Source organism: Thermobia domestica, chromosome 7, assembly GCF_964235325.1.
Source record: "Thermobia domestica chromosome 7, izTheDome1.hap1.1, whole genome shotgun sequence".
Taxonomy (NCBI): Eukaryota; Metazoa; Arthropoda; class Insecta; order Zygentoma; family Lepismatidae; genus Thermobia; species Thermobia domestica.
The window spans coordinates 277,811,798-277,838,469 of NC_137460.1; the positions used below are offsets into that span (position 1 = coordinate 277,811,798).

At 35.9% G+C, this 26,672-nt stretch overlaps 1 protein-coding gene across 3 annotated transcripts in view; it reads left to right on the forward strand.

Moving 5' to 3' along the window:
• The first annotated feature begins 8,335 nt into the window (after window positions 1–8,335).
• LOC145690953 (uncharacterized) overlaps window positions 8,336–26,672 on the forward strand; it is a 45,956-nt gene continuing 27,619 nt past the window's right edge. For 2 of the 3 annotated variants that reach the window (XM_081766417.1, XM_081766418.1), the window contains exon 1: window positions 8,528–8,864. In XM_081766417.1, coding sequence (XP_081622543.1) covers window positions 8,530–8,864 — 335 coding nt within the window. In that variant the 5' untranslated portion in view covers window positions 8,528–8,529. Of the gene's footprint in view, window positions 8,865–12,243; window positions 20,711–26,672 lie in introns of those variants that run through there. The other variant, XM_081766416.1, reaches the window with a different exon arrangement.

Here is a 26,672-nt window from a genome sequence, read left to right on the forward strand (position 1 = left end):
ATTAGGCATTTAGTGAAATGTTAGGCAATTAGATATACTTAAAATTCAATTAGAGAAACACTAATGAATGTTACAATTAATTATGAAATTTGAAAAAAAAAAAAAGTGTGGTTTTCAGTTAACGAATTTTTCCATCTGACTTTGTCATGAAGTATGTGCAAAAGTATAATGAGTTTTGTAATATAAGATTGACTAGGCGTCAGAACATTGAAAATTAAATAATACTTAGTATGATTTCGTAAATACTTGAAAATAACGTTGAATTTAATAATTTGCTTATGAATCCATTCACGTATAATGTTCGTTATGTAAAGTCAGTGGGTATTTGTTACGATACTAATGAAGTTTTGAACTTAATTGAATTTAATCACGAAAACTGTTCTACAAGTTAAGAAGAGCTAAAAGGTTGAAAATTATGATTCAACCCCTAGAGGCGTCACTACTTTCTTTCAAAATTACAGTGACGAAATCGGTTTGGCATCCGGTTGGGCCTCAGCTAGTGTGTGAATTTGGCCTTTAGACACACACACATCAAAATTCTCTTTCGGCCTATGACATTCTCAATCTATTTATTTACGAACAAAAATATCTAGTTTGACGCTTAAAATTTTATATTTTATCAGACATTTATTTTTCATTGACGCAAGAGACACAATAAATTGCATTTTATTTGGAATTTTGGCAAATAACTTTTCTCTTCTTTTCTTCCTGTAGCTCAGTTTTCACGAACTGTTACGCATATTTATAATAACGGTTCGCGGGAACTGAACTACCAATGATCATCGACACAATTTGGTATCGAAGTATAAAATGTTTTCTTTTAATTAGGTAGCAATTACCTACAATAAATATGGTAAAATTGGAATTGTGATAAAATTGGCTTATAAAAATGGAAATTATATATATAATATATATATATATATTGGCCGTAAAATATTATGGGAATCAGATAGTCAAAACTATTATCAGCCTTAAATTCATTGATGTTAGCAATTTTGAAAAAAAAAAACAAAAAAAAGAGTTTGATAAATATTGCTTTAAGTTTTGAAACAAATCCATTTTGGAAATAGAAAATGTGAATAATAAATCAAATCACGAATATGACATTTCAATTTTAAAAGATGTTTGTTAAATGCAACGATTAATTCAGGATGAGAGAATTTTCCAATTTCAGTTCTCTTAACTTCTCTTGTATGAAAAGAGTCCGTCGGTTCTCAAGTGAACATTGTATAATTTTCAACCCACTGATTATTATGGTCGGACTCGTAGTATTGACCTTGTTGTCTTGTTTCATTAAGGTCATTGCAACTCTGTTATTTATTTTTCATTACTCATATGAAAGAAAAGATAAGCATGACATGTTTGTGCTGGATGCCGATTAGCGTTCCCTTACGCACTCATAATCTTATTAGTCTGCTGGAAAATTGTCATCTTAGATTGTAAATAATCATAGTCTTAAATGTGTAAGCTAGTATTCTCGATTGTGACCTTAATCTCGGCTATGACTTATTCCCGGATATGACGATATTACTGATGTTGATACGTGCACTTTGCCAGTAGGCCGCACACTCAGAATCGGTCAGCGCTCTTTTAGTGGAAGAACACTTTGTAAACCTACTAATTTTGTAGGTATGAGCGGGCCTAGAATAACTAATAGTTATTGAATGGTTAATGAAATTGAGATGCAGGGCTGTAGTATCGAACTTCCCCTCCCCCAGGGTATTCTTCTTGTCCTTTTCATATTTTTTTTCTCAATACCTTCTGTAGGTCTAGATACTGGCAGCCCAATTGGGGTTGGAAAATTTTACCCGGTTATGACATAGCTACGATGTGTGAAGCATCTAGCTGGGAGGGACAAAGGATTTCGTGCAGGAGCGATTTATCCAAATCGTCGGGGAACTCAACGATCCCGCACACTCCAGTTATGGGAAATAGTAAGTCGGTGCCTTTTGGTCTTCGGGACCAATTCATCAACCTACATTTTTGTTTAATTAACGACTTACGACCTGAGGTGTCAACCAATGACACTCAGGGTGGCACTATGTAAGGCCTAACCGCCGTTTAACTTATGTATATATTAAAATGTTTTAAAGTTTACTAGTTATGTTATGTAATGCAAATATATAGATTAATATTTTAACTGTTTTGCATATTATAATATATTATGTAAAAATGTCAGTATATAGACAGATTTCGTTTAGTGTTGAACTTTACTAGTTTATGAATAGATTTTGCACATTTAGTGAACAAATGTAATCAGAATTTGAATTTCGTTCATATATCATATTACATTTATATATTATGTTCGCATATTCCAATTATTATCTTGGAAAACAGACATTTAAAAATGAAGTAGTAGTTTTAATGTGGAAAACATATTAAAAAAAAAAAAGTTTGCTTTCATGGTTTTTGCAAGTTATCTATTGCTCAACGACTCACACAAAGGAGAGAACACCTAATTTGGTTTTGTTTTGTTTTAAATATTTCATACAGGTGAAAAAATTTCATTTAATTCACTTTATTAGAGTTTCATTCATTTCAATACGAGAAAAGTATTAGTTGGAACTTTCGCTACATGGTTCATTTGAACAGAACGATTATGATTAACGAAGTATTTTGTTGTTTATCCGATTATTTTTTGTGTTCGAAAGTTTAAAAGGAGAGAATATCGTTTTGAATCAGCACTTGTCAATAGACTCACGCAACTATAACGAAAATTGGGATTGAATTTGAGAATTTCGAGAGTTGAAAATTTGAATAAATAAACAATGGAAAGAAATTGGTTCATTGTACAATTTAATAGTAATTAATAGATTCCATTGCTTATAGTATGTCGAGGCAATCAAGATTAAATTTGATAGGCACGTTGATATTGATAATGATCATCGAGCGAACAAAGTGATTGTGTGCAAAGTATTTTGAGCTGTATACGTTTGTGTTCAACCGAACGGCAATTGAGCATTACAAATAAGTTAGGGCTATTTTGAGATGCCAAAGGCTGTATAGAGCGGCATCCCCGTATGAATTTATTGCTATTATGTACGCGTATTTTAACGTGCAACCAAAGGCCAATAGAGGGCGGTTCACGTTTAGAGATGGATACTCCTTGAATACCTAGCTTGGGAATGCTAGAATGGTAGGGAGAGTTTATTCTAAGTGTTTAATGCGTTTAGAGGTGGATTGTAAATCCCTCTTATTATGTGATATGCGTTTGTGATAAATGCCCGTAGAATTGAGTTGTAGTTTGCCTTTGCCAATAAGATGCTTGTTGAAAATGAGAGTAGAAAATGATTGTATCAGCTAAAAGACGTATGTTCGCTAATGTTATACGAGATCCGTGCACTAGTATTGATGTCTACATACTACTTGCAATTAATAAATAAATGAAGGAATAAAATAAAAGTTTACATTTGCTGTGACCAATGCTGATAAAAAAAAAAAAAGGTGAGTTGACACGTGATTCTAAATTTATTTGAAACAATTCGATAAATCTCTTGTTTGTTGTTTGAGCAATACGATTATTGAGACTTGATAGTATAATTGATTTTGCATTCTTTTAGTACTTTTGATGTTTAGTAAGCTGAAATACAGTATTTTGAATAATTAGTATGTGAATTATGGTATACTTATTTTACAAATTTCTGTTTTGAAAATTCTTTTGGATTATTAATATTTTGCACTTATGAATATATATGTTAGTTGATATAATCATTTTGATATTATTTTAGAAAATTTGAGTATTAATTAAGTTTGTTGTAAAAGGTGCATATATACACACATTACACTACACAAACTACATATTAGGAATTTCGATATTACCGTTCGTTACGTTGTTAGACTACATTTTCGAAATCGATATACATATTTTATTATTGTTTAGTAGTTAAGCATTTTCAATATTAATGTTTACTTGTACATCTATTTGGTTTTGTTTATTTGAATATATTATGTGTTTAGTGAAAAATAATTGAAAGGTATATTAAAGTACATTGAATTATAGTGAGAAACCAATATTAAAAAAAAATGAATAAACAAATAAAAGGAACTATAAACTGAAAAAAAATGAACAAACTATTAATGGTGGCATAAAGGTGGCTTTATTTAAACAAAAGGTGGCTTAATCAGAACTCAAAAGTGGCTTTATATAAATAAAAGGTGGCTTTAAAGAACGTAATAGGTGGCTTTAGCAAAGGTGGCTTGTCGTCATACAGGGTGAACAACCGCACAGTTAATAAGAAGTGCTATATATATAGTGCAGTCCCAATACGTCGAATTTTCATAGTGAGTCCCTAACGATCTTCGATTCACATACAGTGTGTTCCATAATATAGTGATTTTCTAGTAACACTTCAGTACATTAGTGAAGTACGTTATATACAGTATGGTCTCGATATATCGAGTCGTTATGGTGAACTCTCAGTGACAGTTGATTTATATACAGGACGTTCCCAAAATACACTGACCCTCAAGTGATATTCCAGTATGGACTATTAACCCCTCAACGGCCAGGGTTCTCTTCACAAATTGAAGCAATTTGTTCGGACACTGCTCGGGCCCCAATAGGATGTCACCGTCCTATAGCTTATTTTTTGCAATTTAAAAGAAACATTGAGAAAATAGATTTATTCTGAACTTTATTAACCAACCCTCGAATAAACCCAAATTTTCTAGAAACTCGTTGTCATCGCTTTGGAATGCTTGTTCATCTGTGTTAGTAGACTTCCGTCAGATTTCGTAACCATATATGGGCATCCGTTGCAGAGACAGTGATTTCCTTTGTGAACGCTCTCAGTCCCGAGAGCAACGGGAAAGTCGCAGAAATACTATACTCCTTGTCATTGCTCAACGCTGATTTGACTAGTTAAAATGCCCGCACCTCTTTAGCCAAAGAGCGCGAACTTAGTAGTATACGTCATCATCTGAGCGCTCTAACACCGAGAACATATACGCAGTAGTTGACTGGAAAATGCGGGCAGTCGCCGTGGGCCAGTTCAAGCAGAACGTGTTGACGTCCGTTCGCCCAAGTTACACTTTCATAAAAGCAGCGTTTAGGTTGCCCGTGATTGTTATATTGTTAGACGGGTGTGTACACGTAAGCGTTCTATGTTGGATTAAAAGAGAAGAAGTGTTCTATTTATATGTGAAAGTGACAGTTCGTTATTCTTCATATCAAATTTTACGCGAGTGTACTTATTTGACAATACAGTGGCAACGACCTCCTGGAGCAAACCCTATATTTGTAGCTCCTATGTGGAACCATCACTGAAGAAGCAGTAAATTAACTTTGGGACCTTAACTCCAAAACCAGCATACATCCTCGAACACAGGACACCAAAGACGCAGCATCAACAGGCTAGCCGAAGATACACGTGAGTTAATTACCCTTTAATGCCACCTCGTCGTCTATTATTAAAATCAAGCCACTAGCGTACAAACAGTGTCAGATTATTCATGGTGAATATATTGCGAATACAAACGTATGTAATATTTGTGTTTTTATAGTAACATTATATTTCTTTTGTCGAAAAGTAATTTTATCATTTGTATAGTTAAAATCAAATCCTATTGTACATGTAGCCTAACAAATTTATTTACGTTGTCTACACTTTCGTTTATTGCGTTTCCGGCTAGCGCATAACGAAACTGTAGGCATGGGCAAGTGATCGTATACGTCGTATAGTAGCCGGAAATAAGAGGAGAAAAGAGTGCAGTATGAGACTGAGAAATTAATTCGAACCACGACGCAAAATAACGATTACAGTTTAAACCCAAAAAAAAACCGGGTTTTAAGTGCATTGCACGTATAGGCCTAGTCGTTTTTCAGTCAATCAAAATTTACTATATTAATGTCTTTAGTAACGCACAAATGCGTAATTCAATACGTTTAAAGCATTACTCGAGCAGACGGCTCTACAAAATTTTCACACATGTATCGCATTTTCCGATATCTTCTAGCAGAGCATGCACTGAATGAAGAGCTAATGCTTAAACAATGAACCAACTTGTGCTAAGTGGCCACTAAAAGCACGTACGCCATAAATTGAGCCAGAGCCCGAGCGGAGCGAGGTGGTGCGTCAGTGACGGGGGCATACACAAAAAAATGGATAGTGGAAAAATACATAAAATATCCGCAATAAATTTCAACTTTAAAAACACTTAAATAATTTTAATAACTCTTACTTTCAAAATGGCTTCACTGGTTTTCCGGGTACAAATGGCCCGCTGCGAGGAGAAATTCGTTTGGGAGTATTTTTAGTACAAGGGATCCAGAAACACGTAAAAAACTTAAAATTTACAGAAGAAATGAATGATGCAAGTACTTAGACGTAACATATCGTAACCAAATCTAAGCTAACCTGAACTAACATAAACTTCCCTAAAATTATAGAAATAAGCGAAATTCTATCATTTTTTGGAAAATTATGCGGGACACCTACACTAATTTAACATACACTAACATAACCTACTTTAAACTAACCGAATGTGAACAGAAATTACCAAAACTGAAACATTTTTTAGAGAAAAGAACCCCCTTCTGCTAAACATATGTATTCGTTTGTTTTGAATTTTTATTTACTTTTCCACACTTCGCGTAGTACATTTTACGTTTCAACATACCATGACGCTGCCAAAACTTCATGATATGACGCTCTTTATGACATAGTTCTTTGTAATAAAATCGTATGTTTGCATTATATCCATCACAAATGTCTATTGCTAACATGAACACAACATTTCCGCCATTTATTTCCACCTTCTTCTCATTCTTGTATTCTTCCGCCTTCAGGTTCAGTAAATACCGGCAGTTACATTTACAATACGTTCACTCGTACTCAAAATGCATTTCAATATGATATCTATGAACAGAAATTACTTATGTTCACACTCTACTTCTTTCACGAAAAGTGTTTGACATCGTATTTAACTTATAAATCTCGTTTTTGGTAGATCTGCTCGGGTGAAACCCGTTTAAAATACTAAATTTTCATTTTCTGTGTGTGTGTGGGGGGGGGTTGTATTCCTTTGTACAGATTTACTTTAGGAGGCTTCGGTGTACGTACATAATAAGAACATGGAGCAGGCGCGTCAGCGAAGATCGGTGAACACATAGAGGTTGGGGCAAAACATTGTATATGGCTTAAAATCTCTTACTTTACGTATTGAATTATGCATTTGTGCGTTACTAAAGACATTACAGATTGTTGTTGCAAAGTAACATAACACATTACCAGCGTAAATTTCTTAATTTCGTGAATCGCTCAACTCTCGGACATTTCTATAGTAGCGTGTGATGAGTTAGTACATTGACTTCGGATACTTCACTTCGTATCCTGTGCTTACTAGCTACCTTATGGGTGAATCCGTGCTTAAGATCGACTTTAATGTTTTCTACGTAGAGACGTGTCTCATAGGGAAGAACACAACCATTTAGATTTACACACTAGTCTATTAAAATATTATTACGAATTTGTTTTGTAAAGTGTACAAACATGTACAGCAAATCTGCACCATTAGTGCGCTGAAATTTACACTTCGATATTTACAGTTAAATTTTTCGGTCCATGTTCCGTTAAGGGGGTCCAAAACTACACTGGAACCCCTTAAGCTAACCTAACCTAACCTGACCTAAGCTAAGCTAACCTGACCTGACCTACCCTAACCTAATATAACGTTATATTATGTAATCAAACGAAAATCAATAGAAAGAAGTGCTGTCAAAGACACTGGACCCTCTTAACGGAACATTGACCAATTTTTCCATTGCAATGTTTATACACTGCACAGTATTTGCAATGTGACGCCTGTTGAACTTGGAAACTACTCCTGTTTTAAATGTGTTCTTTTATAAGATATTGTCTGAAATGTATATAGCATTAGCTTATATACGCAACTAAATTATGGAATAGATTTACAAGGGTTAAAATTAATAAAATCATGGAGTTCACTTACCTTATATATTGTTTGTCTACCATCATTGTTAATTCCTCGTTCAACTCGATAAGTAAGTCGATTTAATGTTTCAAATTCCTTAAACCAAGAGATCCATTCTTCCCTTTCTCTTATACAAAGTCTAATTACATTATTTTCTAATTTCACGTAATTAATATTTGTAGATAGAATATACATTATTCTTTCTGCTTTATGCCCTCCACAGCTCCACTAGTTACTTCCAATCCAAGTGAACGATTCGATTTGTGTCACTACTCCGTTTCTGTCACAGAATGGAATTATAACGTATGAACAATTCAACCAATCAGAACTGCGAAATTTCTCCGGTTGTGGATTCTCGGGCGTGAAAAAAATATGCATCCGGGTTCCATTTCACTTTCCTCCGGCTGCTACAAACAAACAAACAATTGCCTAGAGAGCGATCGTGGCTAAGGAAATGAGGATCTGCAGAAGAAGATGATTTTAAATATAAAGTTGCTTTTGTGAACGTTCTTGTAAGTCATTTCATTAAGACTGGCAACTTAAAATATAAGGGAAGTATAAAAACAGTGTTATATTCTTATTATATTTCAATTCACAATGGCTGGTGAGGCGTCTGTTAAGTTAGAATTGATGTGCAAAAAAGAAATTGCTTTTGACTTACCTCAGGAAGATCCATTCGAAGGGAAAGGGTGGAATTACGAACTGATGACTGACAAGAAAGAGTTAATATTATCCACAACGGAAAGAGAGGAAACAATGGACAAGGATACAGCTATGTGTTCTTTGGATGTGAAACTAAACGGTGATAGGGTGAAATCAGAATTAGCAGTAGAAGATCCTGAATTTGAAATGGTTCAGGAGACTTGCGCGTCGTACTCTAATGACTTCCAACAATTAACAACAAAAAGTTTAAATTCACTTCGCCCAGAAAGGTAATGTTCAATTTTTCATATACTAATTGGCTCAGATTGATAATACGGTTACATGCGTTCGGATAGTTTGTTGGTTAAAAGGAATACTTCACGAGAAATATTTAGGTATGGGAGATATTTCGAACGTAAGTTAGTAACTTACAATTAGGAAATTGTAAGGCACAGATACATACAAAATAAGCTGTATACAAAATAAAAATAAGATCGATACGACTCATACAAATCTTATGTAGTTTAGATCTTGATAAACTAATTATTTCTTTATTATTGATCACACACTTATCACTAATTGTTGCACATATTTAAAATATGGGTGCTCGACAATATTGTTTTATTTATATAGAGACTTATGTAAAATAAGAAATCGTGAGAATGGTATTTATCCTAATATTTTGCAAAGTTAAACGTGGTATGTATTATATTGGAGCAAGAACTATTTACGTTTCTGTTTTTACTTAGAATTTAGCTCAAATGTGTGTAGCCTCATTTTTCCGGAGGTGTTCGAAAGACATTTTAGGAAAGAATATTTTAACCAGCAAAAGATGTTTGTTAATTGCAGAGGTCCACACATCAAACCATTTCATAGCTTCACTCATTTCTTTCAAGGAAGTCGACTTTTTACATTCCCAGGAATCATTTCTAGAGTATGGACCAAAATTTCTGAATATATACTCACTTTAAGGGATTAGTGAACGTACATGATATGAAAATTATTGTACAAACAACGCTAACCAGCATGTGCTAGATGCCCGGTAAAAATAAGATTGCTATGCAGATTAGGGCATTACGCAGAATGTTGGTAAACGAGGATAGCGCAAAATTCTTTATTTAGGATAAACTTACATGTCTTAGGTGTTGAATGTGTTCTTGTACGTTCCTAAGTATTTTATAGGTAACATTCTGAAAGGCTTTCTTTGATTGTATATTTGTGTTCCAAATTAACACAATATATTAGGGACGTAATTCCTTAGTCATATGAATTCCTTCCTCCCCAAACGTTTTTCTAGTTTTGTGTCATGATTTGCCACATTGAATTTTGATATTTCATTTCGCTTACAGTGGTAACTAGCTACCGTAACACGGGGTTACTTTGCACATTGGGCATTACTTCCCACAAAATATGAAAAGAGATTCAGTCATCTGTTAGTAAAACCCTGAACTGTAAGCAGATTGGTGATAGTTCATATTTTTCCCACTGGGTGTGTCTGTACAGTCATATGGTACTATGTTACCGTGGTGTCACATATTCTGTCTGCTTGTATGTGTGGAATGCGGTGAGCGGGTAATTGAATTTTTGTTTCATGGCGACGATCGTGGCAACTATTCTACAACCAACTTTACTGAATAGATAACTTAGTTCTTTTAATTTTTAGTAGTTAAGTTTAACAAATTTGGATTTGTGCTTTATTACAATTTAGAAATTTATAAGAACATCCGTAGGTGGAGACTACAAAGAAAGTTTGAATTCGTTCTATTTCAAGCGCTTTCCAATGCTTTTTTTTTTTTTTTTGCCCGGCTCTGAGCCTATCGTAGAAGTATGTATTTGACATCTAGCTATTCTTAGTAGAAGAGGGAAGTAGCTCACGAGTTTTTTTTTTTTTTTTTTTTTTTTTTTTTTTAATGAAGAAGGAAGCATTAATGTTTGTACTGACAAACAATGAAAGAGATTTTGATCGTAGCTTTAAAGTTGTTTCAAACTTCGTGATCAGAACGGCTCCTACTCTGCGGATGGTATAATTTGAGATCGTTTCATTTCTTTTACCCGAGTGAAATAAATTGAGATCTTATTTGAATATATAAAGGAAAGTAAGAATATTTCAGGTACAAACCATGAAAAATTTCCCAACCATTCTATTAACATCTTTCAAACATTAACAGCTATTGCCAGTTATTTCGCTTCTAACTGCAGTGAATGTAATTTGAGATAACGTCTTTCTTATTAGGTGAGTTAAATAAATTTTGTTACTCTGCTTTTAGATTTTAGATAGACTGAGAATGGCCATAGATACAAATTCCGCAGGATTTTGTGTTTTTTTATTTAAGAACAGTTTTGGAATAGAAGATTAAGAATAGATTTATCAATACAAAATAACTATGCAAAGTATCTCTTTTGACAATAGAGAATCTTAATATGTTTTTAAAATGTGCCCGGCGTCGGTTTCTTCTTTTTGGGTTTCCTTTAAAGGGGGGTGGTCATTATGACTACAAATCGGTTTCTAAGTAACGTTAGTTTCAATTTTTGTTATGGAGCAGCAACATTTTATCAGATAATGTTCTCGTTGTACTGTTGAAAAGGGTATGTTATAAACGACTTTTCGTTCTTCTACATAGAAATGTAGAACTTCTGTATAGATCATCATTATTATTTAAATTCATTTCAGAACGATGTTAAATCAAATTTCATTGTGGGTTAATGAGATGTAGTCATAAAATGCCAGCGAAGCGTTATTTATTTATTTATAAATTAGCCCTGTACAGTCCAGATTAAGAATATCATAAATACGATATTATTAAGTACATCCCGCCTATCGAACAAAATTTCTTAGTATGTTAGAAAACTACATCGTATAAGCTGCATTTCATTCTTGAATTTAGGTTTACATTAGTAAAGCACGATGATGGTTGAGTCCAAGTTTTTATGAGACAAAGATTTAAACTGCTTTAAGAAAAATTATTTTCCACTTTTATTATATTTCTTACACGGGGGAATATATTCTATGATCCAATCGAAAGTACAGGAACGTGAGAGTAAAACGAACGAAGACAGACGAAAAGTTTATGGAGCTAATGGTTTATAGTTTACTTGTGTATCAGTTTTCTGATATATTTTTTGTTTCCGCGTATTTTTCCCTTTCTTTAATTTGCACTTTTCTCAGTTTTTAAGATTTTTTCACACCATTTTAGACTAAATTCGACCAAGATATCAGTTTCTATCATTTCGTTTCAAAATGCCTCTCGCATTCCTCTTATGATGATATAAGTGATTGATCTTTGGTAGAGTTTATTTTAATAAATTCAGTTGTTATTAAACCTTTGATACGCAAGTTTTTTTTTTCTCCACATGAAACTACAGATAAGACAGATTTAATGCTCGTACTGTGCATTTGTTTCAAGGCAGCCACGGTCAAAGACGTATGACAGCCACGGTATAAACGATGGCTCAATTTGATATATTGAAACAAACTACAGCCTCTTATTTTGAGAATGGAAAGATATGGAAACTACTCAGAGGTACAGCATTTCATATTTGTACAATATTTCATGTAATAAAAAAAAAAATGAGTGTAATTTTATCATGAAATATAGAGAATGATAATTTTTTTTTCTTACTTAATCATTATCTCCATTCACATTTCCTTATTTTTTGAATTTGTTAAAGGCGCGATAACGTATTACCATTCCACGGAGAAGACGATACTTGTATTACTTTAAAGGAAACCATTTCTCATTCCGATGAAGAATCTCATACTTCGATGCAGTTTGGCAAGGGGTTTCATCCATCACTTTTGTCAGGGCATATTTTAGCTCAGGAGAGTGAAGAGCGTCATTCCTACCAAAAGAGTGAAAAACACTTTAGTCAAAGTTCAACTTTGTCAAGCAATAACTTAGTGCACGGTGCTCAAAAATCCCACATGTGCGGAGTATGTGGAATGGAATTTAGTGTATGTTCATGTTTGGCTACGCACATGTTAAATCGTACATTGGCAAGGTTACACACATGCCAAGACTGTGGTAATGTATTTAACCAACGTTCATATTTGGCTAGACACATGTTAATACACACAGGAGAAAAAAAATACACGTGCCAAGAGTGTGGTAAGGGATTTAAACGACGTTCTGATTTGGCTACACACATGTTAATCCACACAGGAGAGAAACCTCACACGTGTCAAGAGTGTGGTAAGGCATTTAATCGACGTTCCACTTTGTCTTCACACATGTTAATCCACACAGGAGAAAAACCTCACAGATGCCATGAGTGTGGTAAGGGATTTAGGGTACGTTCACATTTCGCTACACACATGTTAATACACACTGGAGAAAAACCTCACACGTGCGAACAATGTGGTAAGGGATTTAAACGACGTTCTGATTTGGCTACACACATGTTAATCCACACAGGAGAAAAAAAATACACGTGCCAAGATTGTGGTAAGGGATTTAAACGACGGGCTGATTTGGCTACACACATGTTAATCCACACAGCAGAAAAACCTCACACGTGCCAAGAGTGTGGTAAGGGATTTAATCAACGTTCCCATTTGTCTTCACACCTGTCAATCCACACAGGAGAGAAACCTCACACGTGTCAAGAGTGTGGTAAGGCATTTAATCGACGTTCCACTTTGTCTTCACACATGTTAATCCACACAGGAGAAAAACCTCACAGGTGCCATGAGTGTGGTAAGGGATTTAGGGTACGTTCACATTTCGCTACACACATGTTAATACACACAGGAGAAAAACATTACACATGCAACGAGTGTGGTAAGTCATTTAAGCGACGTTCATATTTGGCTTCACACATGCCAATCCACACAGCTGTAAAGCATCATACGCGGCAAGTGCGGTAAGGGATTTAAACATTGTTCAACTTTGGTTACACATTAATTCACAAAAGATATAAAGCTCACACTTGCCAAAATGTGGTTAAGTATTTAAATGAAATTCAGAGTTGGCTACACGCATGTTAGTCCACACCCGATCCAAAATCTCACGTGCCAAAACCCTGGAATGGAATTTATTCAACGTTCATACGTGTTAAGCCACATAGGACGTGAATCTCACACATGGTAAATGTTGAAAATGATTTAGTCTACCCTCAATCCTTGCAAGACAATTCAATACACAAGTAACAAACCAAAGAGATGCATAGAACGTAGCCTGCTATTTACTGAAGGTTCACATTAAGCAAGTTAAATGTTAATTCACACAAAACAAGAGTCTCGCACGCGCGGAGTGTAGAAATACATTTACTGGCAGTTCTCATTGGGTAAATCCCATGGTAAAATACATAGTTCAGTAACCACAGATATGCGAAGGAAGTTCAATAGGATTAAGTTTAGAATCATCCTTGGCAAGACACGTAAATAGACATGGCATATAGAAAAGAATTTGCCGCTCTCACAAGTTAAGTTTCGGCAGAAAAAGTATGTACACGATAAAAACCGTGCTAAAGAAAACTACAACAGAATTAAATATCAAAGGAGTCAGATCACATTAAGCCCTTCAAATGTACCTCCTCTTTGGCACAGAATGTAAGTTGTGAGGAACAAATTTTTAAGTCCGTATTTTGGGGGCACATGTTACAGAAAATTGGTTCCGCATCTACTCCACGAGTACCTCTTCTCTTTGCCGCCACAGCGATTGCCGCATAGTGTAAAGCTGGCTGACGCCGACGAAGATTCAAGTGACGATTTCGCAAAGGAACTTTTATCTAGAGATAAAAATTCCAAATATAGTCCATGAGAGTTCTTGTATGTAAGGCAGTTAAGGGCAACAAGTTTAAGCGACATCCATAGTGAGGGCGCACCTTCCTCATCAGCTACAAGTGTAGATCCAGCGGAAAAACATGTCAATTCCAACACTAAGACTTTCTGGACCATCTGCATTTTAGCTGCATCTTGCTTGTCGATACATGGTTGCGCAGTTCCATTTTCACCGCATATATTTATATTTCCGGTTTTTACGACATTCTTTCATGCTCTTTGACAGAAAATTTTATGCAATTTGAAGTTAAGAAGCGATCATAAACTCAAGTCTTCGTCCCTTCCACATGGGTTAAACTGATCAGATAAACTTTAGGTTAAAATCGTATTAAGGTTGTATGTGTCAAAAAATAACTAATAATATTGAAAACGATTGCATTCCAGTTGTTGTCTTTGATTTCAAAGCGAGATTAATAGCATTTTTATCCAAAGTGTTAATGACTTAACCGGAATTCGTGGTGTTTGTGCGAAAAGAGGGTCTGTACCAAAATTTCGACGCAAATATCTTCTACTCTTTTTCGCCCACAGTCGTTTCTCAAGCGCGGGATGATGATATAAGGTAAATGTGCATGTGGGTTGATAAAAATGAAGTATGAAGCTATGTTTCGCATTCCTTCTTATTCTCTTGTATACTTAGAAGTTTCTGAGTATACTGACTTACCAACTTTTCGCTCGTTTTATAAGAAAAGTTGTTAAATCAGGTTTTAAATTTTATTCAAAAACGTTCTGCTTACCTTATAAAAATCTGGTACTATAAGACAACATCACACCTGTCAAAACGAACCAGCATACAAAGTTTTACACCATTGTATTAATATATCGATATTTCAACACATTTCTATAAAATTTAAAGCGTGATCCTGTAAAATCAAGCAATAATGAGTTAGCAACTTCTGATTTGAGTGCTTCATATAGTTCGCGTTCAAGCTTGCCAAGACAAATTTTAATATACACAAGTGGAAAACTTCACATATACGAAGAGTTTGAAATAATACTTGGTCTATACTCAAATTTGGAAGGATATTTTAATACACAGATGAAACTCTCACACATATGACAACACACAGGCGAAAAGAAGATTTATATGGAGCTCACGTTTTACAATGCACAGGAGAAAACATATTATTAAATACTAAGGAAAAAACTAAAGCGTTCTACGTGTGTATTTCCCAACATATATATTAATACAGATGGGGAGTAACTGCTCAGTCAAGACTATGAAGAACGGTATAATCGAAGTTCAATTTTCAGGAAACATGCTATCTCATACAGGTAAAAGATGGCTGTGCATAATTGTGAAAAGCGTTTACATGAAGTCCATATTTTGTTAGTGGAAAGACATTGTAAGATATGTGAAACTAATTGCTAAAAAATCATGATTGTACATAAAAAGTATATTCAATTTACACACGTGATAAAATATACAAATGCGAAACATCCTAGTTATCAAAATTGCGATAAAATTCGTTCAATATTACGTATCAGTCTCACGTACTGCCAATTCACATTTCCGCTCGCGACGACGGTGGTTCGGCCGTGATTGATTATTCACATTTTTCAGCATTGTGCATGATGCAAAAAGTATGTTTTGGAGCATTTAGGTTTAGTAAATCAAGACAAATCATTGTTGACCAAACGTATAAATTTAATTAAACTATAATACTGCTAAATATGAGTGAAAACACTGTAAAAAAAAAAAAATAACAGATTCGAACCTAACCAATATCCATGTCACTCAGCTTGTTGTTATAATGCTGATATTTAATGCAGACAGCAGTAATGATTGAATGCTTTTTGCATGTTTTTCCACAATATGTAGACTCAACGCGGGTTCAAAGTTAATCAACATCCACTTCAATGCTCTCTTTCTGAGACTGCTTACATGTATTGCAAGTAGTGATAATTGTTGACTGCAATCTGAACATGTATTTTCCACAAACATTACATTCAAGGCGAGTTCTGTTGCTTTCCCTTGACCAGCAGATGTAGGAAATATTTCTTCGGATTGGTTACACTGCTTCATCATCGGTAGTTAGTTTTCTCTATTGTGCAAAGCAAACCAGCATTTTTTTTTTTTTTTTTTTTTTTTTTTTTTTTGCAAAGTTGATATTTTACGATGAGCTTTCAGGTTTTCGTTTATTAATTCTAATGCTAACGCGTATAGATATGGGTTTGTAATATTTTTTATGTTAGGGCAGTAAAAAATGAAACAGCTGATGAAAAATAATGAAACTTTTATTTACAATTTTATGTAAATGCAAAACAAAAAATCACGTTTTGGCTCCCTCTGACGGCGGATTGGCCGTCCACCCTCCACTACCAACTTTGGGATTGTACTGAACGGGAAGTAATGCATTTGATAATTTTCTCGCAGAGGGTTGATATGTTTAGAGTAGCGAGATATTGCTTTTGCGTGACACATTACTTTCTAATCCACATTGACAAATGGAAGAGAATCGGGCTGTTTTCCAAGAACAGGGAAAACAGGTTTCCCTGAAAGATCTATTAAAAATGAGCGAAAGTGGAAAATAAATAATATATGATTTCGAACACAGAAAGGTCCAGTTTATATTGTCCTGGCCAGATGCTCTCAATCCGGAGTGAGAATAAGAGTAACTCATCCTCTGGGGGAGTGATAGATAAATGAGATAAATTGGACGAGTAAACGGATTGAACAGGGAGGTACGTCGATTATTCAGTTGAGAATTTATTACAAAAGAATTCATTAAAATTTTCTGTTCTTCCCTCAATTTGTGCACCTGATATAACATTGTACTTTAAAAGACTTATGCTTGAAGTTTTAGATCTAGATCTGATAAGATACGAAAGTTGTTTAGTGTTGTTGATGCTGGTCTGTTTTTTTTTTTTTTTTTTTTTTTTAGATACAGTCTGTTACAAAATAACTGCACCACCTGCTAAAATTTCAAAGTTTTAATTTCTCTTAGAAAATTGTTAATTAATTTCATCTCTAAAGGGGCTCAACATATCAAACAATTGATCGCCATTGCATTTTAATACGTTTTTGTTTATTGCTACTCATAGACTTAGTGTGATCTTTGCTCAACAAGTGACAGTGCATTCACTGTGCAAATGGCTGCCTCATGTATGCACAAGTGAATGGTGATCCGCTGATCGTTGTTGATGAAAATTTGTTCCGTACGTAACCTTTTGTGCTTATGAGTTATTGTTTATGATAAGTATATGATATTTGTGATTGATCCTCTATAGTTAGTGTGATTACGTACTAGAAATGGGTAAAATACTGAACGACGCATCCCCTCGTAAACAAGGGAAGATACTATCGTTGTACTATCGTGGCATTTCGCAATGTCAAATTGCAAAACAACTTGAACTGCATCATACAACGGATGGTAGAGTTATTAAAAATCAAACAATGTATAATATGTCCTCTTTGAGAGACAAATGTAGCTGAAGGCAAAAACCAAGCCCACGGATAGACAGAAAAATTGAGGCCCTAACTCTGACAAGCAGAGTATCATCTTCACAACAAATTACTCAAACTGTTTCCGATGATACTGGTATTAGTGTAATTTACGTAACAGTTGTTAGACGGCTAAAGGAACAAGGAATCTGGTAGAAAACACCTAGAAAGAAGCCGATACTTAACGCAAATCACGTAAAAGCCAGGAAACACTTTCTTACCATGCACGAAGCGTAGGGTGTTGAAGAATGGGAACAGGTGATTTTCTTCGTTGAAAAAAGTTTAGGGTGCTTGGGAATGACAGTGGCGTCCAACTATGAATGACAAGTGGGGAAGAACTTAATAGCGACTGTATATCGACGACAGAGAAGTTTGGTGAGAGTGTAATGGTGTGGAGCTGTTTCATGTCGAAAGGTGTCGGAAGACTAGAAATTTGCAACAGACCAGTTAATGCACAGTATTACATGGACATATTAAAACGTAAACTTCTAGAACAGCAAGGGATCATTTCTGAGGCAAAAACTTATATTACTTCACATTTCAAGAGAATAATGCGCCGTGTCACAGAGCTGCTGTTGTTAAGAAGTGGTTTCCAGATATGCATATCCAAAGGTTGTGGTGGCCACTTAACTCTCCAGACATGAATCCTATTGAAAATTTATGGCAAATCATGTCTCGAAAACTTGCAGGGAAGTGCTTCCAAACAAGGAAGGAGCTTATTGAAGCTGTGGTGCAAGTTTGGTTCCATGAGTTAGACGGATCCTTGTGCCAGTCTCTCGTACACAGCATGTCAAGTAGGTTGGCAACACTGAAAGTGGTACATGGGAAACATACAAAGTGCTGATTGGGGTATATACACAGTTAAGGGTTTTATACACTTAACAATGCTGTTCAAGAAAACTCGCATCTATTTCTTGTTCATTAATGAGATGTTAACATGTGTTCATACAAAGTGCATGAAAACAAATATGTTCATACTTTTTGTAATAATGGCTATTTGTAGTTTCTTATTATATAACATATTGTATTTGAATCTTTTGTGTCTACATATGTAGTAGATAAAACACCAAACGATGTATAGAAATAATTTGAAACAATTGCAATTAATATATGTCTTAATATATATAACAATTCACAAAATGTATCGATTTTTCTTAGGTGGTGCAGTTATTTTGTAACAGTCTGTATAATCTAGGTGTTTGCTGCATCTCAATAGCTTTTTTGTATTAAGTCGTATATCAGAAATTATTTTAAGATATGTATTCATTTGGAAATGCACACCACAATTCCCAAAAGTTATTTTTTTTTTTTTTTATTTGGTAAAGTGTAGCGACTCTGTTCGCCGTGGCTCATTGGAAATTTCATTGATTTTACTTTTTTGAACAGTACAAAGTATTTATTGTGGCATTAAAAACATGAGAGAAAGAATCCAGTGCCTCGTCTAGAGTTCAATTTAGTAAAAGTGTCCACTGTATCACCTGTTGCACTTTGCAAATTTCACCCAAAGGGGCTTTCCTTCAGTCAGGTACAAACTTTCTTTTGAGTTGGATTGCTGGCTTCTGAGATTGGGAGTAAGATAGGGAACGGGTAACTCGCGGTCTGGGAGAAGGAACTCTTTATACGAGATGACGGATTATATCAGAAAAATAGACATGACATAATCTAAGCTGCTATTTTTACGTGCGTTATGAAAATCCTACAATCCCAAGTCGAGTGCTTGAGTAGAATGTTCGACAAAGCAATGTCATTTGTGTGATGTTATCCCATGTTTACTGTAGATCCATATGTAAGCCCAAGATATATTCACCAAAATGAAGAATTTTGTCACCTTGTGACAACATTTGGAAATGATTCGTGGCATGTTTCAATTAAACTTGAGGACTTTTCGTATATGGTCAGCAGAAACACCGGACGAAGTTTGTTTTGGATAGACTTACTTGGGCTAAAATAATTTCACACTCACGTACGAGATCATTCTGTGTTCTGCTGCCCTATTTATTTTAATACTACAAACAATCCGCCCCTGTGGTCTTGCGGTCGTTTATCTATGTAGAGAATTGGTTGAAAAAAGGCATTCCACTGTTCCTTACCAATACTTTCAGACACGTTTCAATTACCACCAGACATCAATATTCCAGCAACTAACTAATATTCATACCGCAGTCCGTAAAATTGATTATAATGCATTGTACATTTAGATAGTATAGTTTTAACGTGGTTTTGTTCACTGCACTATTGATCAGCATTCTTCTGTACATCACCACATTAAACGCAGAATATGGAGCACCTGACGGCACACTTCTCTAGCGTGGGATCACGTTGTTCTAGTCACTCTCACTCTTTTCTTGCCATCTGGGTTGAACATTGAAAATTATATCAATTGAGTGTTCTGTAGCAATAAGTGAAAACGGTATATCACTGCATTTCCAGCTGGAGATACTGTAAACGCAGACTCTAGCCGTAACCTTACTACTGGTTAGAGCGTATGTTCATAATGGAAATGAAAAACACAGAAATAGCACAAATATTTTCCCGAAGTAGGAGGATGAACTTTAACTTCTCATACCCCTTGTCCCTAATGTTTACGCCCTGTTACTACACTTTACCCTCGTGACATTCATTGTTCTTAACCCTACAGTGGTAACGTGAAAGAAAATTTCATGAATGGTAAACTGTGCTTCCTGGACCCAGGACCATTTTTGCCTGATAAGATGTGAACTAGGATTTAAATTTCTATTATATTTACAATATTAAATATAAACACCAGATAGTGGATACGATTTAAGCGAAACTGTACATTCACTTTATTCAAGCAATATCTTTCTTGTTATAATTAAGTTCGATACCTATGTGACTATTTTATTGCTTAAATACCAGCACTCAAAATAAAATATTTATTAACTAGAAAGAAGTAAACAAGGATTTCTCTTAATAGGGGTGTATTACAAATAAGGAAACTCATTATGTTCACTGTTGACTCATTATGTTCCATACCGAAAAGGCGAAATTTCACGAGAAACTAATCAATTTTTTATATTCATAAACTATTAGCATTTGGCAACCACACTCTTCAAAATGTTCATCTTTTGCACAACCATGAATATTACACGTTCAGCACGCAGCTCGCCACATTCTTCACTTCGATTTTCATGCCACTTACAATGGTTCGTACGTGCAATTTCATGTATCTTCACTCGAAACAAATATTTAACTTCATAGTGATTATATATACCTAGGTATTTGAATATGACTTTTATTTCTATTTCTCAACATTCTCTTCTACTTACTTCATAAACTCATATTTGAACAATTATTATACGAGGAACAATTTCACACATTGCTTATCAGTAAAACGCATCTTACTTCCAAATTTAATTGCAAATTTACCGGCTATCAACTCATTCGACACGATAAGAAAGTTCCGGCTCGACGCGCCACCAGCGCCGTGACAATCGTATTTTATCCTTACACATGGTATTGTATTGACTCTCCATCTAATATTCCAGAACATCTAATCATAACTATTTATTACAGATTTTTATGTGTCACAATGACAGTCATCTATGTTCGACCAGGTCGTTCTATTCCCCTCCCATTCCAATATATTTCAAGTAATTTCCATCATTACCTTATCTCTTCCAATATTAACATCCATAGCCGCTCAGACCGAGAGAAACAGCTTATAACAATTTTATCCCTGCCTCCACTACCTGCTTCATTCACCCATTACCAAAACCAATCCGTTCCTGATCTAACACTACTCCTGATCACATGATCTCTCGCCCACAGTATTTTCATCTACATTCTAGATCCTCTGGATAGTTAACATGTGCCTATTACACTCACTCAAAAAGTTTCCATTACTTCTTCCTCCGTCTGAGCACCTTCTCGGCTAATACTTCGCTACTAAACTTACTAAACTCATATACTGTCAGCGGCTTATCCTCCTTTTACTAAAAATGAATTACACCTTTGAATACCAAAACTGGGTCAATTTGGCTCAGATGATCTTTTTATAAAGAAATGCCACAATATCAAAAAGAGGTAGTGGGCTAATATTTTTGGTATTCTTCCATTAGCAACCATTTTTACTTTTGGAAATCATTTCAGTAGAATTCATATTAAAAAAACAAAATACCCCCCAAAATGGCAGAAAGTGTAGCTAGGTCATTTTCATCCAGTTTTGGAAACCTCGCGGCACGGCCCCCAAGAATATCATTTTATTATTATTATTATTATTATTATTATTATTATTATTATTTCGCCGACTGAAATGAAACCTGAAATAATCACTTCTCCGTTCTACCGAGCTTTGATTCGGGTAAGAGTAATAGTAAATATTATTTTATGAAACTCCTTTTCTCCCCACTCTTTCCCACGTCCACACATCACTACATATTTCCTTCTCAGGAATTGTTATATTTTGGTTCAGTTCCCTAAAATATCTTGTTTTATTTTTAGCAAGACACGTGATTCTTCACCCCTTGAAAGTACATAAGTTGGATAAAAAGTACTCGCAACCCTGCCGGCACGCGCCAGTCTAGTGACCGAGAAGCGCGAGGTGGCAGCACCGGAGAAGACAATCTCAGTTGAGGAACTTAGGTGAGTGGAAACGCTGTTGAGTCAATCAGTCAACGAGAGCAGTGGCGTCAAATTGGTATCGCGAGTGGAAGCGCTCTAAACACAATGTTCACTAAACATGAACAGCGTTCGTGGATCAAAATTGAAGTGGCACGTGGTCGTAGTGCACGAGAATGTTTTCAGAGACTGTGGGAAGCCTGTGGTGATGCAGCATTGCCATACCGCACCGTAGCTCGATGGGTTAAAGTGTTTCGGGAAGGCAGACAACGTGGAAGACCGCCAATGTTCTGGACGACCTCCAGTGGACAACTTGACAATTCGGCTCCTTGCATCCTTGCTGGACGTGGATAGATGGTGGACTGCGCGTGAGTTATCGGCAGAGGTTGGAATGTGCCATAATACTGTGCTTCACATTTTGAACATCCAGGATTTTCGCAAATTTGCAGCACGTTGGGTTCCACACGCCATTACGGAGGTGCAGAAATGGTACCGATATGCACTGGCACAAAAATTGCTCGACCGCCACCAGAAAGAGGGTGACAATTGCTTGGGCAGGATCGTTACCATTGATGAAACCTGGGTTCTATCCTACGAACCATGTTTGAAGCGCCAATCCAACGAATGGAAGCATCCCGGTTCCCCTCGACCAAAGACTGTGCGCCCTAGTCAGGGAGTAGTGAAGATGATGTTGATAGTGGCGTACGATGTCCAAGGAGTTATCCTGCTCCATGCTGTACCAGCAGGGCAGACTGTGAATGCGCCATATTACTGTACGTTCTTGCAACACCATCTGCGTCCCACACTGCGGAGAAAGCGAGCTGATCTTTTGGCACGGACCCCAATCATTTTGCACGACAATGCACGCTGTTACACAGCTACCGCCGTGACGGACCTTTTACGTGCCTGGAACTGGGAGATACTGGAACTTCGACCATATTCGCCGGATATGAGTCCGTGCGATTATGACCTGTTTTCCAAGATGAAGCAACCACTTCGCGGACAACGATACAACACCAGACAGGCCATCCTCAATGCCGTAGGGCGGTCGCTGCGAGACATAGCCAGAGAACAACGTGCTGACGGAGTACGGCGCCTTTCATACGTGTGGCAGAAGGTTGTGGACATGGGGGTGATTACATTGAAGGAATGTAGAACGTATTTTCCCTTCTAATACAGTCATTTGTAAATTATAACAATTGTGCCATTACTTTTTATCCATCCCTTGTATGTAATCTGTCACAAGCTTGTTTGCAAAGCGCATTGCACCAGCAAACTGCTCTGCAAGGACTGTCAGGTGTAATCAAAATACAATGTGTGACAGAATTTATTCCTAACAAAGCGTATTTCTATGTATAAATTTCTAATGTTACAGTACTATAATTCAGGTATTGTTTGAAAGAATCAAAAGCCGCCACTGACAGTGTATACAGCGTATGAAATTTACTGTAAGAAGCACGAATGGGTCAAAATAACCCACGCTTAATACTTGACCTAACATTTTAGGTTTGGTTCTCTAAGGGTTAATCCACTCTAATCTCTACCACCAATCATTCAACTCGCAATTGAGCTTTTCATCCCTCAAACCGCATATATATCACCTCATCATCCAAAATTCCTCCGCGCTACTTTCGTCTACTTAAACACTCACGTCAAATCTATACAGAATATGTTTGCACTGGCAACCACGAAGCTCTTCAGCAACATAGAACCCTCCACCGAACAGTGTATAAATTACGACAGTGGATTAAAACCTGAAACACAATTTCTGCCTTATCACACCCTTCGCAATATTAGATGCGTTTCAACGCATTAGCTGGTAAATTTACCCAAACCTCTTATCCTCTCTTACATCACGATTAGGAATTGTACAGAGACCAAGGAAAAGCTAAAACCTTTGCTTCCTAATTATATTATATTATTTTTACACTTCTATTATTCACTTAGCATTGTAGGCCTAATTATCATCCTGTAGGCATTTCAACTTCAATTCACCACATATCCATCTTCAACCCAACATATATACTCACAAAGCACTCACTACCTTCATTTCTACCACTTAAATCACTAATTTCGTCTATCATAAATGTTATAATGACCCGAAAATCAATAACATCTATCGACATGTAAGACAAAGTCCACGAATACTGCTAAATCTTACAAATCATCCAAATTTCTCTTGTTTTTAAAAATAAATAATACCTTCCGATACAGCTCAACAGAATCTTCAACCAAATTCTAGGGAAAAATATAGTCAAATGACTTCATGTTCATGTTTCTCATTACTAGGCCTATCTTTACCACACCATCAAGCAGGCTCCCGCCCACAAATTACCATCAACGATCAGCTTCTGCGTCTCCTCAGCTGCATCTATAAGCAGTATAATACCACCAAGCCATCCTGCCTGGTACTCTTTAATTTAGAAAAGGCATTTAATGACGTGTAGCGTTAGGGTTTGCCTTCAAACCTGCTACACATTCGCCTTATCGCATATATTCGTTTTATTTACAATTTCTTGTCTGGCCACCGTACTTACGAATTCCTTAATCAACAGTCATTTCAAATGATATTTATGCACTCAGGCGTATTTAAGACTCTTTACTATCACCCTTATTATATCTGTTTTATGTTGTTGACATGCCTCTTTCCCCACAAAATATTCAGTTATTTCCATACGCTGATGATACAGCTTTTTTTGCAATTTGCAGTATTATACACTAAGTAAACAACGCCTTACAACCAATAATACAGACGTTTGGTCTGTGGTGCAATAAATGGCTACTGAAATCCAATGCTGCTAAAACCCAAACTACAGCATTTCTGGCCCCTAAGAAACGCTCCAGATTTCACAGTAATTCACTTCCATCACTGTTAACGACAACTGTCTTAGAATCCCCAAAACTGTTAATACTTAAGACTCACCATAGATAGACACCTCAGATGGAAGACTTATGTCCAGGACATCAATAGAAAGGCATACATTTGACTCAATCTATTAAAACTACTTACTGGCACAATCTGGAGTTGTTCTACAAACCTACTCTTAAACACTTATGTAGTCTTCCTTCGACCTGTGATTAGTTACGGCCATACCGTTAGGTCTCGTTAGGTTAGGTTAGGTTAGGTACGGCCATACCTCCCCCTTTTTTTTATCAAAAACTTAAGGTTCTCTAACATCGCACACTCAGAATTCTATACCACATCAATCTCCTGAGCTCTATTCTCGCGTGACTTTTCTACTTTTCCATGTAGGAAAGCTTTGCCTCAAATACTTCCGGAACGCTCCATCCTCATCCTCCACTCCTCTCTGATTCCATCAAGCTCATATTTAATATTATATCGTTCACAGCATCAGCCATTCTACCTCTTCCTCCTCTTTACAATGTATCATTATTCCTTATCACCGAATCATCAAGATCTTCCCCTCATCAGAAAGTTTCTTCTCTATCACCCTCCGCACAATATCATACAATTATATTCTACACAATAATTCCTTTGTCACTAACAGAGCTACCCATCCCTTTAAATAATGCTTGAAGAAGTCCCCGAGAGAGAAGAATATCCTATATCCGTCATTTTACAATATATTATAGTTTTTCTCGTCCAAACCCAGCTCGTCTCATGGATTTCACTCAACAATGCAATATGATGAAATGTAAATCCAAATATTTTCATCATGATGTCCATAATTCCATGTACAATTTCCTTTCTCCACCATCATTATAATTACGATTGTAAAGATCATAATGTCCTATTTACTCACGTTGTATATAACAAAATTACAGAATTTTGAAAATCCCATAGACCATCTTTAACTCCTTTCTCGAAATACCCTTCACTTCTCTTTCCCCCATGGAGGGCATAAACCTTGAGTGGGTGGTTATCTAAAACAAACGTGCGCCATACCTTTACGTTATAATTTCAATTATTATTTTATTTCTAAAGGGTGTCTTGAAGCAAAGTAAAGTCCTTTGTTTATACCTTTATCACAAGACTAAAGTCGCTGTAAGACCGTAAGTAAAATTTTGTCCAAATATGTACCCCGTTGGCACTTTCAGATAATGATTTTTTTTTTAAATTCCGTATCAGGGAGCCAACACAAATATAGGGAATAAGTGTGAGGTTTAGGACAGTTAGAGATGTGGGTCAGTGATATACCTCTCTGGTGATTTGTGTTAAGCCATAGCGGTTGCTAGCGGATGTGGCGGCTACGTTTAAAGAGCATTGCTACCAGGTTCTGAACGTGCACAAGGTTTTAGAAGCAAAGACAGATTTTCCTTCACCGCTGATAACTATTA